Source organism: Columba livia, chromosome 5 (genome assembly GCF_036013475.1).
Source record: "Columba livia isolate bColLiv1 breed racing homer chromosome 5, bColLiv1.pat.W.v2, whole genome shotgun sequence".
Classification (NCBI taxonomy): Eukaryota; Metazoa; Chordata; class Aves; order Columbiformes; family Columbidae; genus Columba; species Columba livia.
Genome location: NC_088606.1, coordinates 18,257,535 through 18,273,438, shown reverse-complemented (window position 1 = coordinate 18,273,438; position 15,904 = coordinate 18,257,535). Strand labels below are relative to the sequence as shown.

Below are 15,904 nucleotides of genomic sequence, written 5' to 3'. Positions count from 1 at the left end.
TTAGTTTTTATATTGTGATGTAAGCATCAAATCATTTTTAAATGGCAAAACAAAATAAGCTTCATATTAATGATGTGCTCAGTTTGAGTACCATAAAAAGAACAGCTGTGACTACCACTGCAGGATGAATCAGACTGTATTACGGCATGCATAAATTGCTTGCTACGGTCACTACAAATCTAACAACTTCCAAAATATGATGCTATATTCCTGTACACTAAGCATCAAGCTGCTCAAAAAGACAATTAAAAAACAACAAAGCACAAGGAAGGGGAAGAGAGAAAGCAATCTGAGCTGCTGTTCACCTCTGCAGCTTTGGTACCACATTGACTGCACGTGAGCTGCTTCTGCCCATTTGACATCCAGACTGTGCAACCCAGGAAGGGATCATCCTCTAACAGCATGGAGAAGATGGTAAGAAAAGCTTTGTTACTGATCTGTATCTAGCAGTCTGGTAATCAGAGCACTCCTACAAGATGTGGAAGACCTACTTTCAACTCTGCAGTTAGCGCCCACTTCCCAAAGGAATATCTCAACTAGAGCATAATGAGGACATGGGGAAACTACACTGCTGTTGTCGAAAAGGGTAGCCCAGGCTGCTGAGTCAAGATAACAAACCCCTCAAGGTATGAAGAGTCACTAAAGGACAGACTGACTTTAGCCCAGCAGGTAGGACATTCAGCTGGGAATGGAGAGACATGGAATTTTATGTTTGCAGTAGGACTCTTTCCACCTTTCTCATTTTTCACTTGCTGAACCATCCTGGGACCGGGGATTGGAAATTACATAGTTAGTTCCCAAAAACTTAGAAAACAGGAAAGAGAAAAGCTCGCTACACTGTGGAATTGTTCAAGAAATGATTTTTTAAAATTAATGTGAATTCTTAAAATACCTGAAATATTCTTTCTGAAGTCTCAGGGGTTGCTGCAGGAGAATATGTTGGATCCATTTCTGTAAACTCTTCTGCAAAATTACTGACATCCAACTCATCTCTGATTACTGGTTTAAAAGGAGCTGGTACTTTTTTGGCAGCTAAATCGTCCCAATTCATATTCTAAACCAAAAATAGGAAAAAAAGTTTGAATCAAATGAAAATTTAACAGAAACAGATATTGGAAAGAGACTTGTCCAGAAACAAACAGCCCTAACTCCATTTGCTATTTTTCACAGGCAGATGAAAAGCATTCAAATTATGCCCTACTGATTTGCTTAGGTAAAGGCAGGAAGTATCATACTTCTTTGTAAGTAGACAGAATCCAGTTTAAAAAAAAAAAAAGGAAATTTCGCAGTGGAGATAAGCCAAACAATTAGTGTGACAGCCCTTAATTGTCTTCTTCTATTTCAGAAGAAACAACATTTATATTTTTGCAAGCCGTACTGCATGCATGCTGTATCTTCAGCTTTTCATTGCTGATTTCTGTGCTTCATTACTGATCTCAGCTTCCAGGGCCCTGAGAGCATAATGCCCCTGGATTCTTACTTAAATGCATGGCTAGAAGTAGGAAGCAGAGATACAGTAGTTCTGAGAAAATTCCCTTATCACTATAAAATAGTGGAAATGAAACAAATTCAAGATTAGAAAGTTTCATATGAGGAAAAAAACATAACTTCCAAAACAAACAATGAATAAAGGAAGTTTAACTCTTCTTTGTCACACTCTCTTACAAGAGAAGGAAATACAGAAGGGATGAGAAGAAACTCAGAAGTTAAAAACACAAGGTATTGCCCATGCTGAAAGTTACAATAATTACATTGAAAATATTTATATCAAAGGTCTAATTCATACTACCAGCTTTAAATACTCCAAAACCTATCCTAATTAAAAAAAAAAAAACAACAAACTTCAGAAGCACTGGAAATACATACTTAGTTTTCTCAAAGTAAGCACACATTTTAATTGCAATGGATGGAACAGTATAGATGTTGTTCACAAATCCAATCTTCATCATTGTTTGAAACCAAATGTTAATTCGCTGAAATCTGAACAGAATTAAAATCCGCTAAACAAGACTAAAGATCTAATTAGGCAAAGGAAAATACAGAAGAGGCATTTATCACTAAGGGTGTATTTTATCAATATCCAAATTTTATAAATAATGTTAGTGGTAAACTTTCTTTAAAATAAAACAACACAGAACATATTATCTAAGTGTTTTCCATTAAGCCTTCTGGTTTAAGTAGCTTATCTTTTGACTGCTTCAAGTTACTGCTAGAAACAGATAGAATACATTAAAAATCTACCCTTCTTGCAGTATGCACAAAATCCGTTTACATAAGCACATGGATATATATATACACTAACTTCAATGCAATTATTCATGCAGTTAACAAGCCTCTAAGCTATTCTGTTAACAAACAACTGAGTTTCTTTAGACTTGGATTTCAAAGGAACTAACACAGAGTAAGTGGTATCTGGGGAGTTTTGTTGCTTGTTTTACCTGGAAAAAGGGATGCTGTTTGATTTCATCAGCATCAGTGGGACCACAACCTAGCCTCTTCTTGGGGTCTTTCATCAAGAGACGTTGAATTATATCCTTAGACAGTGCACTCATTTCTTGTGGATAAGGTGGCTCACTTTTCAATATCCTCCTGTAAAACAAACAAAATAGCAATCATTTGGTAATTACTTAATGTGTTGAGTGTTAAATCAAAGAGCTACCATACTGCTAGTAGTGTTTAACATTTCTCTTAAACTTCCATTGCACCCAAAGACAGAAGGATGACAAATGTGAGACCAACTTGTTTGTCTGTTTTATAATAAAGACAGGTTTGAGGAAATGAAGACATAAAGAACAACTTCCATAGGATATAAATTCTGTAACTTAATCCACCAAAAAAAAACAATCCTCATTTCATACATACTAAGCTTACCATCACTATTCAAAAGAAATCTCATGGCTACAACAGATAGCTCCACAAAGACATCACCTTGATGCTTAATAGCTCTCAAAATAAACCCCTCCAAAAAAACAAAGTTAGAAAACAAAGAGACAAAAAAACCAAACACTAACTTGGGCCATTTGAGGTTTGCCTTGTATATTGTGTGCAGCGCTCTCAAAGGAAGGCACAATAACTGGAAATGTTTTAGAAAAGAGTAACAAGATTAATCAGAAATATAGAACGTGTTTCACATGAAGATCTACAAAAGAGGCCAGGAATACCAGCTTAGTGAAAAGGGGACTTAAGGGGACTGGGCATAATGTTCCCCTCAAAATGAGAAATGGTAAAGAGAAAGGGGATGGGGACCTCACTGTCTCTTTCAATACAAGAACTAGGAGGCATCAAACAAATCTAGTGGAAGTTCAGCATCTTGGAAGCCTAAGTAGAATCACATTTCAATACCTATCTTTTATATGTGTAGGTCCCACAGTTTTTATATAAAGAGGAAGGCAAGCTTTCCTTCAGTTATTCCAAATGTAGATATTGAATCTCCGGATTCTGAAGGGAAATGGAGAATGCACACAGGGACAACACATACCAAAGACACATCAACAAGTTAGACACACACAAAATCCTTTAGCATACAGAATCGCAGGATGGTTGAGGTTGGAAGGGACCACTGGAGGTCACCTGGTCCAATGTCCCTGCTCAAACATAGTCACCTAGAGCCAGCTGCCACAACCATGTCCAGAAGCCTTTTGAATGCCTCCAAGGAGGGACACTCCACCACCTCCCTGGACAACCCATGTCAGTGCTCTGTCACCATCACAGTAAAAATGTTTCCTGATGTTCAGAAGGAAGCTCCTGTGTTTCAGTCTGTGCCCATCGCCTCTGGTCTGTCACTGGGCACCACTGAAAAGAGCCTGGCTCCCGCTTCTCTGTACCCTCCCTTCAGGTGTTTGTCCACATTGATGAGATTCCCCCCAAGCCTTTCCTTCTCCAGGTGGAACAGTCCAAGCTCTCTCAGCCTTTCCTCTTGTGCTTCAGTACCTTAATCTTCTTAAGGGCAACTTTGCTGGACCCTCTCCCATATGTCCATGTCTCTCTTGTACTGGGGAGGCGAGAACTGGACCCAGTACTCCAGCCATGGCCTCCCAATCACCCAGTAAAGAGAAAGGATAAACTCCCTTGTCCAGTGCAGCCCAGGACACCATCTGCTGCCTTTGCCACAAGGGCACATTGCTCCCTCATGTTGCAACTCAGTGTCTCTATAACGATATACATATTCTCACTGTTGTGTCTTCAGGAAGTATGATATACAGAAGAAGGACAGAATACCTCCACTAAACACAGATTTTGAAGCTTTGAGAGACTGTGCCACTGAAATCACATGAGGTTGTGGCACCACTAAAATCTCAATAGCTATATGCCTCTGAGCTTAAGTTGATCACCGCTGGACATTTCTAAATTTTGTGTAAAGTTACTGCATGACATATCCTTAGAGACAGCTATCCCATGGGAAATTTTTTATCATGAAATACGTAACTTCTTGGATTACTCCAAAAATAGATGCAAATGTATTGTTTCCTACATAATCCTGTCCTGCCAGTGTGGAAGGACAAAAACAAGTTTAATATGCACGTATCCCAGGGGTTGTTTCTACTAACGTAGTATTCAATTTCAAGTAAATGAAAAGACAAAGTAAGCTAACCTCTTCGTTTAAGTAACACTGAAATGAGTTGGGAAAATACAGTCTGAGATTTAAGATATAGCATCTTCAAATGATGTAAGAATGATGTGCCAATAAATCTAAATAAATAAATCTAAATCACAGCCACCCTGCTAGAAGTAACAGCAACCATAAGCCTTGTCTTCAGCTTCTGTACACACTTCAATTTACAAAAAAGCAAAAGAAAGCACAATATTGGCAAATGATTTCTTAATAAGAGATGTTAATGCTAAATTTAAACATTACTGAACAAGAGGATTCTCACACCGTAGGACTGGTGGAGAAGTATAGGTCTCTTTCTAGAGACAAGTTGTCTTTGGGCTCTCAGAAGGGGAAAATAAAAACCTAAGTCAGTATGTTTTAAAATTGATTTCTAAAGCAAACAGGAGTAAGACTCTGGGATGTCCCTAAAATCCAAAAGGCAGATTTTAGAGCATTCTCCAGTCTGAAAAATGTCAGAGATTACAGATGGCCAAGTCAGATAAAAATTTGAAAATGTCTCTGAAAAAAGATGCTGAATTGGGATGATATGTAGCATTGGTAACAGAAAAAAATAAACACTATTTCTGTGTGTAGCCTCAGAAGATCAGTCTCTGTTGTACTGATGCTAAGTGTTAGCAATAAGATTCTTGCCTGTGTTTCAGGCTGCTGATGCAAACACAAACCTTCACATAAGAAAAAGAGAGTGAAACAAACATAAATAGCGGGAAGTCTTTTATAGAACTCTGCACTGCAAAGTTACCAGAAAATTCTCAGCCAGAAGAACAATAGTAACAACACTAGTAAACCTCATCCCTCTAATTGCAAATTTTCAGTGACATATGGCATGTCTTCGGTCAGCCTGGGAACTGCAATCAGTGACACCATTGATGTGGTAACTGAGCAGAGTGTCCCAGCTGACACTGAGACAGGTTTATAAACTAACTTTTCATATTACTTGACATTCTGCTCTTTGGGTAGAAACCACTCCCTAAAATATTGGAGGAAGCAATTCTCTATTTGACAGATTACAGCTGTCAAACAACTAGCATGCATATTTTGCCAATGATAGTTCAGCACAATACTGTATTTTACCTAATGGAAAACTTCTCTAGCAACAGCACCAGTAATTCCTGCCTTTTGCCAAGATTATTGTTTTAAATTATTTCTTTTTACAGACAGAATTAACAATGAAGTGGTATTTAGCGACATCAAAAGCAAGCTATGATCATATTGAGGGATATCTTCCATCTGTTGACCCTCCTAGAGCCCACTGCAGAGAAGGCAGCATTTTGCCGTGCTGTACAAGCAGACTCCATGTGATCTGCATTTACATATGCCAGTGGCACCCATTCAGAAATACCTCTGAGGTGAACCGATACTACAAACATCTGAATTCAGAGAACCACACTATGTAAGTAGAGAAGAATGAAGCTAATTTCTTTAGAAGTTCCAGGAACTACTTATAACAGAATTCAAGTATGTGAAGCTGCATACACATTACTGAGGATAGAAAGCAAGCTGCCAGAGATGAAAGACCATATGGGATCAACATGCGGGAGAGCAGATATTAGTGAAGACTATTGATCAAGTGAAGAGAGTCTGGCTTTATGAGTGCAGCACTAGAGAAGTGTTGTACTGAAGATAAGTCATTCAAGGCTGTAACAGTAGCCCATAAAGTGTCCAGAGGAAGGAAGCTGCATGTGTCCCAAGTCCTTCACGGGACATCTGTGCTTCTGAAAAGAAGCTACGGCCTTCAGCATCAACCTTCCTTTCCTTTTTGGAATCACCTCCCCCCCCTCTTGTCCATGTCATGTTCACGTGGTCCAATAACAGTGACAGAAGTAAGCAGGAAGAATTAAGCATTCCAAATTAAAAATGTGGTCAGAGGTGCTGAAGGATGACTGTCTTATTTTCTGCTTCTCCTAATCTAGTACGACCCCTCTGAGCTGGGATGAGCTGTGCTTACCCCTGCTGATGAGAGCACTCTGGCTGTACCTGAAACACTCCATGAGAAACCAACCATTGCACAGGCCAAGGGGATTATCACTTTGAAGCCCTGGATCCCTGCCACCTTACCCCTCTCTGTGGCAGACTCTGCAGAGCTGGGAGCCAACACCATTGGGACAGTGCATCAGCAACTTCAGCTCTGCTGAGTTTCTCCCATGAATACTACACACCAAGAGCATACACAGGAACACGAAGGTCATGGTAATAAATGATGAGGAGGAAGAGATGTTTAATCTTCAGTGAGTGGAGGATACAGTAGGGAAATGGCACTTCGACCTTCAAATGCTCCTCCTCTTTCTCAATCTCTTCAGAGCTACTGCTGTGTAACAGGTGCAGGCTGCTAAGCCTGACCGATCAGCCAAGGAACTTGCTCATTTTGTTATGAAAAACTGAGTTGCCACCACTGATCTATGTAATTTAAAAATTACATAGACTGACCATAGGTTTCTTATCTGTTCTTTATCAAAGCAGTAGAGAGGGGATATGTGTTTGCTGGCTAAATAAAACAACCTTCTACAGAAGGCATGGTATTTAAAACCAACCATAAATGCAAAACTCATGTGCTAAAGGTGTATATTAAAATGTCAGTCTAAAGGGAATTTGGAGAGGATTCTGACCTTGTTCATTCCAGGGTGATTATATTCAGGACTTAGGCAGTAATGCCCTTGCAATGGTCCATAGAGGCCTTATAGAGACAAACAGTGTCACTGGGAGTTCTCTAACACAGACAGCAGATTTCTCCCAGTGGTTAAGATAAAATGAAAGGGGAAAATATGCTGTTAACCAGAAGCTGAAAGATATTTTCTTAATTTTTCCTTTTAATTAACTCTGTAAAAAGCGGACCTAGTCAAAATTCTGATACACCACATACCTGGGAAAATCCAATTTATGTCAAAGAACATGAAAACACCTATTGACAACAGGACCAATTTGGCAATTTTACTTATTGACCAATTTATCTTTTAGCATTAGATTGACCCATCTATAAACTATATTGTAAAAATTATTATTAAATATATCCACTGAGAAGTAAAGCATAACCTATAGAAAACCAACTAAAGATGAGGTGCTTGGAAAAACTAATGCCAATTAATTATTGGAAACCATAACTACAGAACTTCTTTAAAATAGAAACAGTGAGAACCAAAACTAATTACAAGGAAGGAGGATGAAAATGCTAAGCAAGTGGTAAACATTAGATGCCAACCAAAGAAAGGTTTTATAGACAAAAAAAAAAAACCCACAACCACAAAACAAAACACAAACAAACAAACTAAACTATTTTGGTTACGATACAGATATAACACATACGATACTGAGATGGAAGCCACCTTTCACCCTCCACTTTGATTAGCCTGAACTTGACTCTGGAAGAGATGATAAGAAAGCATCAAACATGCAGAACCTGAAGTTGTTTTTGCTTCCACCAGGTAAAAGACACAATTAGATCATACAAAAAATGAAAGGATCACCACAGCTGACCAACATAAACATCAGGTTTATGCTAGAACTTTTATTGTTATAGTCTATTATCAGTGCCCTCAGAACTGTATTATAAGCATCAAAAAGATACTTATCCATCCTAATGTTCAAAGAATAAAAGAGTGCCAAACTGTAACCCTGTTAAAGGATAGAGGGATAAGCTTCCAAAGCAGAGTTTTCACCTTCACATTCGAGAACTCTACTGAATGCCCTGTCATCTCAGACTACTAATGGCAGATTATTTCATTGCAGCTTTGAGCAGTCAGATCTGTATGTGCATCCCAAGTTCTAGGCAAGTCAGAGACTTTGATGTAATACTTATGATTTTCTTAAAACCATCTGCTTTACTGAAAGGTTGAAGAGATCTGTAGGCAGTTACTGACATGATGTGATTCACATGAAGTCTAGCACCAAATGGTTTTCTTCTTGTGGCAGAGATTTTCTAACTCATTGCTATCTGTTAGAAAAGCATCATTACATTATTGTCTATCAGTTCTTGGACTCTGGACTCCCATCATCTAAGAGAATAAATGCTTTATATTCTAGGTAGACAGCTATATACTCTAGGACAAAATTCCATTAGACACCATGCAAATTACAATTCGGATTTAATGACTGCTCTGTCCTTTAAAAGATCTAACAACCCCTGGAGTCTTCACAGGTAGAGAATAAAGAAGGGAATCCCAGTAACCTCATCTAGGTGTTCCTGCTCCGGCAGGGGGATTGGACTAGATGATCTTTCGAGGTCGCTTCCAACCCCTAACATTCTGTGATTCTTTGTATACACCTGCTATGCATCTTCCCAACAGTTTTATCAAGAGAAGACTTCTCACAGAATCTTGGACAAAATATCTTCACAGCATCCAACGGATGGTCAAATTTCAGCTGTCCTCTGTGAAGTTTAAATAAAGTCCAACCAACTATGTCAAATAAAAAGCACAGGATGGTATTAGCATTAGTATGCTAAAATGGCATCATATGCTGCTACAGATTATTTTATAGATGTATATATGTGTAAAAATGGAAAACAATAGATATCTATTTGTTTATTACCCCAAAGCTGGTAAGATTTTCTAAGCTCCTATACAGCAGCAAAATAATACTCCAAAAGCTTCATGCTCATTTTAAATCCCTGTATGTATGACAAGACCCTCAAAAGTCAACACCCATAAATGGATTTGTCTGTCTTTCAAGTCAGTACTAAAAATCATTCACGGTCAAACTGAAAATACTGGGTTTGTAATCAAACCCAGCCCTTGCCTATGCTCTTGCAAGATGGGTCCCACCCATGGCTCTGCAGCAATGGAATTCCAGAATTCTCAAAAATGAAAGGAAGGTTTGGGAAGAAAGGAGAAGAATGGGGAGAAGGTATACTAGAAAAGGAGAGATACTCTGATAAATCTGTGAATTTTTTTTATTAAGTTTAATAAACCATAACACCAAGCATTTAAAAAAAAAAAACACAACTCTTCACAGCCAGAGACAGAGACATAAGAGAAAGTCCACAGTGTTGTCAAAAAGGTTATGATAAAAGAACCGAACACAATCTCTCATTAGAAAGAATAAAAAAAAACATATAAACCACACAGTAACTATTTCTGACAGAAGAACTTAATTGTCCTTTAGATATTTCAGAACGAAACTTCGTGCTCAAACTTAAGAGCATACAGCCATTGTACCACACAAGGGAATAAAATTTCCTAAAAATATCTAAGATTACTTCCCACTTAGGTAAAATAAAAGGACCTGGATTCATTTAGAAGATGTTTTTCCTTAAACTCAGAAAAATCAAAAGCCATGGAAACTGTGCTTTCAAGGCTTGAGACTGAGTAAGAGAAAACTTAATTCTCTAAATCTGTTGCAAATTAAAGCATATGTAGGTTGGGTAATACAATTTCTGTTTAGAATAACTTTACCATCGAGAAAGAAGTTTGTATTAACTCATATCTCCGTGCCAGTGCTAGTGATTTCATTACCATTGGCACCTGTAAATATCTGATGAAATTATCTTCAATTCAGTTTTTATCAGTTTAGAACAGAAATGAAACTAGAAAGACCAAAGATAGTTACAAAGAAAATGTGCAAACTATTTAATTGTAAGTCTAAAACTATCTAGGACCTGCCTCCCAGTTCAACAGAAAACTCATATAGGAAAGGCTGCAGACATAATCGGAAGAATTAATACTCGAAAATGACACTAAGTGTAAATTGTGAATGTATCCATATGGACAAGATTATCTGGCTTCTAGGCCAGACAAGCTCAGGATAAAGACAGGTACTGAAAATTCAGCTGTTATTTCTTGAAGCAGCTCAGCGTACGCATGCTAGAGATAAATACAAGGAGGGCATTTCTGAAAAGCCATGAATATGGTAACAATAATTTCTAAATTTAACAAGCTAGTATGTCGGGAAGGGAGGATCACTTCTTTCAGGCATGCTCTCAAGCAAGTAAGTCAACAGCTTCCCAAGCTGCAGCAAACTCTACACAGTCCCCTTCATTCCTTAGAAAAATATTTTCTCTCCATTTTCTCTGAGATGTACTTCTGCTCCCTACCGTTCTCAGCCTCTGCCTGGGCTGCAGGAGCACCCCAGCCTGCTGGTATCTCCCATCTGTTCCGATGGTGCTGCCGTGTCCCCAGGGAAGGCCCAAACATGCTCCCCTTGCTCCCCAGGGCACGCAGCAACCACCGCTCCCCAGAAGGCTCCACCTGACTCCGGGCAGCAGCCGCAACAGAGAACATCCATGGTCTCCTGTGCTCAGCCATGCTCTTAAAAGGAACATAACATCCATTATAGAATAAACTGCAAATACACAAAATGGATGTCACCCGACACAGAAATTGCTACCAATGGCAAGGATTCAGAAACTAGGGTCTTAGGAGTACTGAAGTAACAGAACACAGAAGAAATCATCTCTGAAAAGCAGTCATAGAGTTGGGACTAATGAGATTCAGCTATAAACTATGGGCTTGTCAGTTGGAAGTGATAGGAAAGGATAAGGAATTAGATCTATCAGTCCATCGTTGGCATCAACAAGAGGAACCCACGAAAAAAGGAAGGAATGTCTGTTTGTTCAGATGGGGAATTATTACTTCCCTTAAACAAGATTAGCTTCGAACATCAACAGGAATAAACTGTCCATATGTAAGACAGAATGCAAGCTGAGTTAAGAAAAGGCTTTTTCAGGAAACAGGAAGACTAAGGAATATCTTTACATAACGAAAACGGTAAGAATTTACCTTCTAAATTTATCAAAATAAAAACCGAAAAACCACAGGATTCCTATCTATAAATGTGTAGCGTGAACAGCAATCAGAACAAAAGTATAATGCACAACACCACAGTAAACTTGCTACAACTAAATTTAGATCACAAGTTAGGTTCTTAGCTATCAGAGGATGAATGTTAGTAACCTTGAAGTTTCTCAGCTTCAAATTTAACCTCAAATTATCAGAAAGATTAAGATATTGAAAAGCATATACAGACCTACGAAAAGAAAGTCAAATCCTGTAGAATAAACACCTAAAATTTTCCAAGTTTGGGGGAAAACCTATATCTGTAAAATTAAGGTCAAGGTTCTCTCTAAAAAATTTGTAACTCCTTCAGAGTTCCAATTAGTAGCTCTTGAGAGTCAAAATTACCAATTCAGACATGGCATAAGCAAGCAATCAACAAAATTTCTAGCTTGAAATAGGTCAGAAAGAGTTAATTTAAGTGTTAACTCCATCATAATGACCAAGAGAGTAAAGTCCTCAATTTTGCCTCCTTAATGGATTCCTCTTCCCTCCCGCATTTTTTCTAGTCTCTCTCTAAGATTCCTGTTCTGTTAGAGACCTAGAAACTAATAAATAGGTCTCAAACTTTAAGATATTGACTGAATTTATTAAAATAAACTATCTAAATAATTGATGTATGTTCTGTTGCCCATTATAACTTTAAGTATCGAGTGACTTGAGGTGAAGGTCAGAACCATAATAATATATTCCAATAGGAGCAAGACTATTCTTAGTCTGGGGAATGGACTTCCAAGCTGATCTCGACAGTGGTTACTAATTTGTGCAATGTAAGTCCTCAGCTCCCCAGACCAAGAGAAACGCAATAATATGAAATGCTCATTTTTTGGGAAGATTTCAGTAATATGGTCTGGGTATGCTTACTGCTTTGTCTTTTTAAAATGCTCCAATGCTTTTACATGGGTACTGAAAACAAACCTTTAACCTTTAAATTGAGGAGATTACTGCACGTAACAAAGTTGACAGTCAGGAAGAGTTTACATGTAAAATTTGAGAATGGTATAGGTTATTTCATTTCCATAAGTATCGTAGACATTTCTTCTGAGATATGCAAGTATGGCTAGAGAAGATCACATTGTTTGTTTCGTGTTATAAACTAATAAAATAAAATATTACCTGTGACAAAAAGGTAGGAGCAGGGTACATCCTGACACTTTAAGGCAGTAATCTGATGGAGTGATCTAGCAAGAACTGACAAAAATCTCTCTAGCTGAATATACGGTTCATTATGTATCAAGATTTTGAATGTGATAATTCTATTTGCATATGATTTCATATCTCATTTGACTTCCTTTTCACCAGTAAGCATGCAAGAGGGTTGAATATCTACAAAGCTGTTGTTTCACTGTAGTTTAAACAGAACAAGTCTTTTGTAAAGGTCAGTTGATTATTTCAATAATCTGCTGAGGTTACTGAAACCTATCTGCTTCCAGATGCCATTCTGTTAAACAGAACCAGAGCACATAAAATGTTACCCTGGTAGCACTTTCCTTCTAAATTTTAGATTAAAACTCTCACAAAACACATATTCTGGCAGAAGCATCACTTTGTGAGCAAGCACATGTACTTTACTGTTTTGAATCTTACCTAGAAATCTCTGCTTGGGAATTCTTCTCTCCATCAACCGTAAATGGTGATGCTCCAGTTAGTAATTCATACATAAGAACACCAACACTCCACCAATCAACAGCCTATAGAACAAAAATAGTTATGTATGTTGAAGTAAAATAGCTAACATGAGAAGGAAGAAGACAATGCACGCAGAAAACAACCAGCATACAAAAAGCTCACCTATCTATACAAAAGCAAACCTGTATACAATAAATCATAAACAATTGCAGTAATGATTGGAGGTATTTTCTAGAATAAATGAATTTTCTTTTTAAATCTCTCCACTGAGCTTCTTCAACTTATTTCTCAAGATGAACTCTTTCCACTGACTACCAAAGTTCTTATATTTCTACCATTGTGAAAGGATAAGAATTCTAAAATGTACTTGAAATACCATAGAAACCTAAGCATTGCTAAGAAGTAGAGGAACCTGAACTTCCAGGAACCTGAGAATGAAACTAAGGAACTTTCAAAAATCACAATTTAAGAGCACAGTAAATCATGTTATGGAATTTTATTTTACATTCCCTGGCAACATATGTGATCTTTGACTTCCTTCCTTGGTGCGGAGTCTAGTTGGAGGCCAGTATCTAGTGGAGTGCCTCAGGGGTCAGTACTGGGGCCAATATTATTCAATATATTCATTAACGATTTAGATGAGGGAATAGAGTGTACTATCAGCAAGTTTGCTGATGACACTAAGCTGGGAGGTGTGGCTGACACGCCAGAAGGCTGTGCTGCCATCCAGAGACCTGGACAGGCTGGAGAGCTGGGCGGGGAATAACCTAATGAAATTTAACAAGGGAAAGTGTAGAGTCCTGCATCTGGGCAGGAACAACCCCAGGTTCCAGTATAGGTTGGGAAATTACATATTAGAGAGCAGTGTAGGGGAAAGGGACCTGGGGGTCCTGGTGGACAACAGGATGACCATGAGCCAGCACTGTGCCCTTGTGGCCAGGAATGCCAATGGCATCCTGGGGTGTATTAGAAGGGGGGTGGTTAGTAGATCGAGAGAGGTCCTCCTTCCCCTCTACTCTGCCCTGGTGAGACCACATCTGGAATATTGTGTCCAGTTCTGGGCCCCTCAGTTCCAGAAGGACAGGGAACTGCTGGAGAGGGTCCAGCGTAGGGCAACGAAGATGATTAAGGGAGTGGAGCACCTCCCTTATGAAGAAAGGCTGAGGGAGCTGGGTCTCTTTAGTTTGGAGAAGAGGAGACTAAGGGGGGACCTTATCAATGTTTATAAATATATAAAGGGTGAGTGCCATGAGGATGGAGCCAGGCTCTTCTCGGTGGCAAACAATGATAGGACAAGGGGTAATGGTTTCAAACTAGAACACAAGAGGTTCCGCTTAAATTTGAGAAGAAACTTCTTCTCAGTGATGGTGACAGACACTGGAACAGGCTGCCCAGGGAGGTTGTGGAGTCTCCTTCTCTGGAGACATTCAACACCCGCCTGGACATGCTCCTGTGCGACCTCACCTAGGCGTTCCTGCTCCAGCAGGGGGATTGGACTAGATGATCTTTTGAGGTCCCTTCCAATCCCAAACATACTGTGATACTGTGATATACTAATCATATTATTCATCTCTCTGATACCTCCTAACTTTAAAATAAAAGAGGCTGCTATGAATAATACAGGAAGCAGTTTAGGCATTTCAACAAAATTAGTTTAACTACAGGTGCTTGAATTTCTCAGTTTTACTTCCATGAAATTTTCAACTCAGTGAAACTTCCAAAAGTTCTGCTTTACTTATGATGACAACACTAATACAATACAGGAAGACAGTTAGTGAAATGATGACAATTTGGCCTCAGATTTTAGGTTTTTTGCTCCAAGATACACTAAATCTGATGTTTCATATATTCAGCCAAGACTGCCTTGAAGAACTAGCTGAAGAAGTCTCTGTACTCTTAGCAATCACATTTGCAAACACACAATCAGAGAAAATCCCAAAGAAGAACTTTTTCTTGGCATATGTTTTTCCAAAGGAAAAGGAGGATCTGTAGAATCAGAAATTAAACTTAAAAAAAAAATACTAGAGCAAGTATTTTAGATAAATAACACAGCCATCCAGAAGAAACTACAAATCAAAAACACTGATTAATGAGAGCACAGCATACTAAAGAAATCTAATTTCCCCTTTTTTAAATAAGATCTTCGAGTTGCTGGATAAGCAGTAAGTATGAAAAACACTAAAATCCTTCTAACACTGCGTGACGTGACGTTGCCAACGGCAGGCAAAGGGTGCCTGCTGGAAACAATCATCATCACACAGGTAACTGCAAAATCACCTTTATTTATCTGCTCACATTCGGAATCAAACTATGAAGTTATTTTTTACAGAATACTGTATGGCTCTGTACTACATCTAATGAAAGTATCAGATAGAATCAAAGGTAACAGAACAGAGATTCCTCTTCAATAAAATCAGCAACAATACTGAATTTGTAAGGACTCCAGGAGACAGAATCACAATGCAAAGTGACTGATGCTTTGGAGAGATGCTCTGAAACCGGCAAGACTAAACCAAGAAATAGAATGCAGGAAAGGAAACTCATAAGTCTGTAAAATTCGATTTTTAATAATGACTAGGCAAGCAGTACAGTAGATAAAGATGTAGAGGTTAGAGTGGAGTACAAAGTAGGTGTGAGACAATGATGCAGTGAAAAGACAAGGCACATTCTATGTTAAGTTTAAGAGAAGGATCTGGGAGGTAATCATTCTGCTGTCCTTCAAACTGCCAGCTCTCAGCTAAAATACAGTGCCCCCACCTGCAGAAATGCACAGGCAAACTCAGAGCAAAAGAGAAGCAGAACGCAGAGAGAAAAAGAAAGAAGCTTCTCAGGCAAAAGTCCAGTTAGTCTAGAAAAAGGAGATGGAGCGTGACATGACGTTTTCCAGTGCTGAAAAGGCTGT

The 15,904-nt window shown here is 38.6% G+C and overlaps 1 protein-coding gene across 5 annotated transcripts in view; it reads right to left on the bottom strand.

Moving 5' to 3' along the window:
- Positions 1 to 15,904, bottom strand: part of RPS6KA5 (ribosomal protein S6 kinase A5) — an 84,092-nt gene that overhangs the window by 16,920 nt on the left and 51,268 nt on the right. For all 5 annotated transcript variants that reach the window (XM_065063662.1, XM_021292409.2, XM_021292410.2 and 2 more), the window contains 3 exons: positions 12,961 to 13,064; positions 2,439 to 2,589; positions 893 to 1,054 (listed from right to left, as the gene is read on the bottom strand). In XM_065063662.1, coding sequence (XP_064919734.1) covers positions 893 to 1,054; positions 2,439 to 2,589; positions 12,961 to 13,064 — 417 coding nt within the window. The remainder of the gene's footprint in view (positions 1 to 892; positions 1,055 to 2,438; positions 2,590 to 12,960; positions 13,065 to 15,904) is intronic.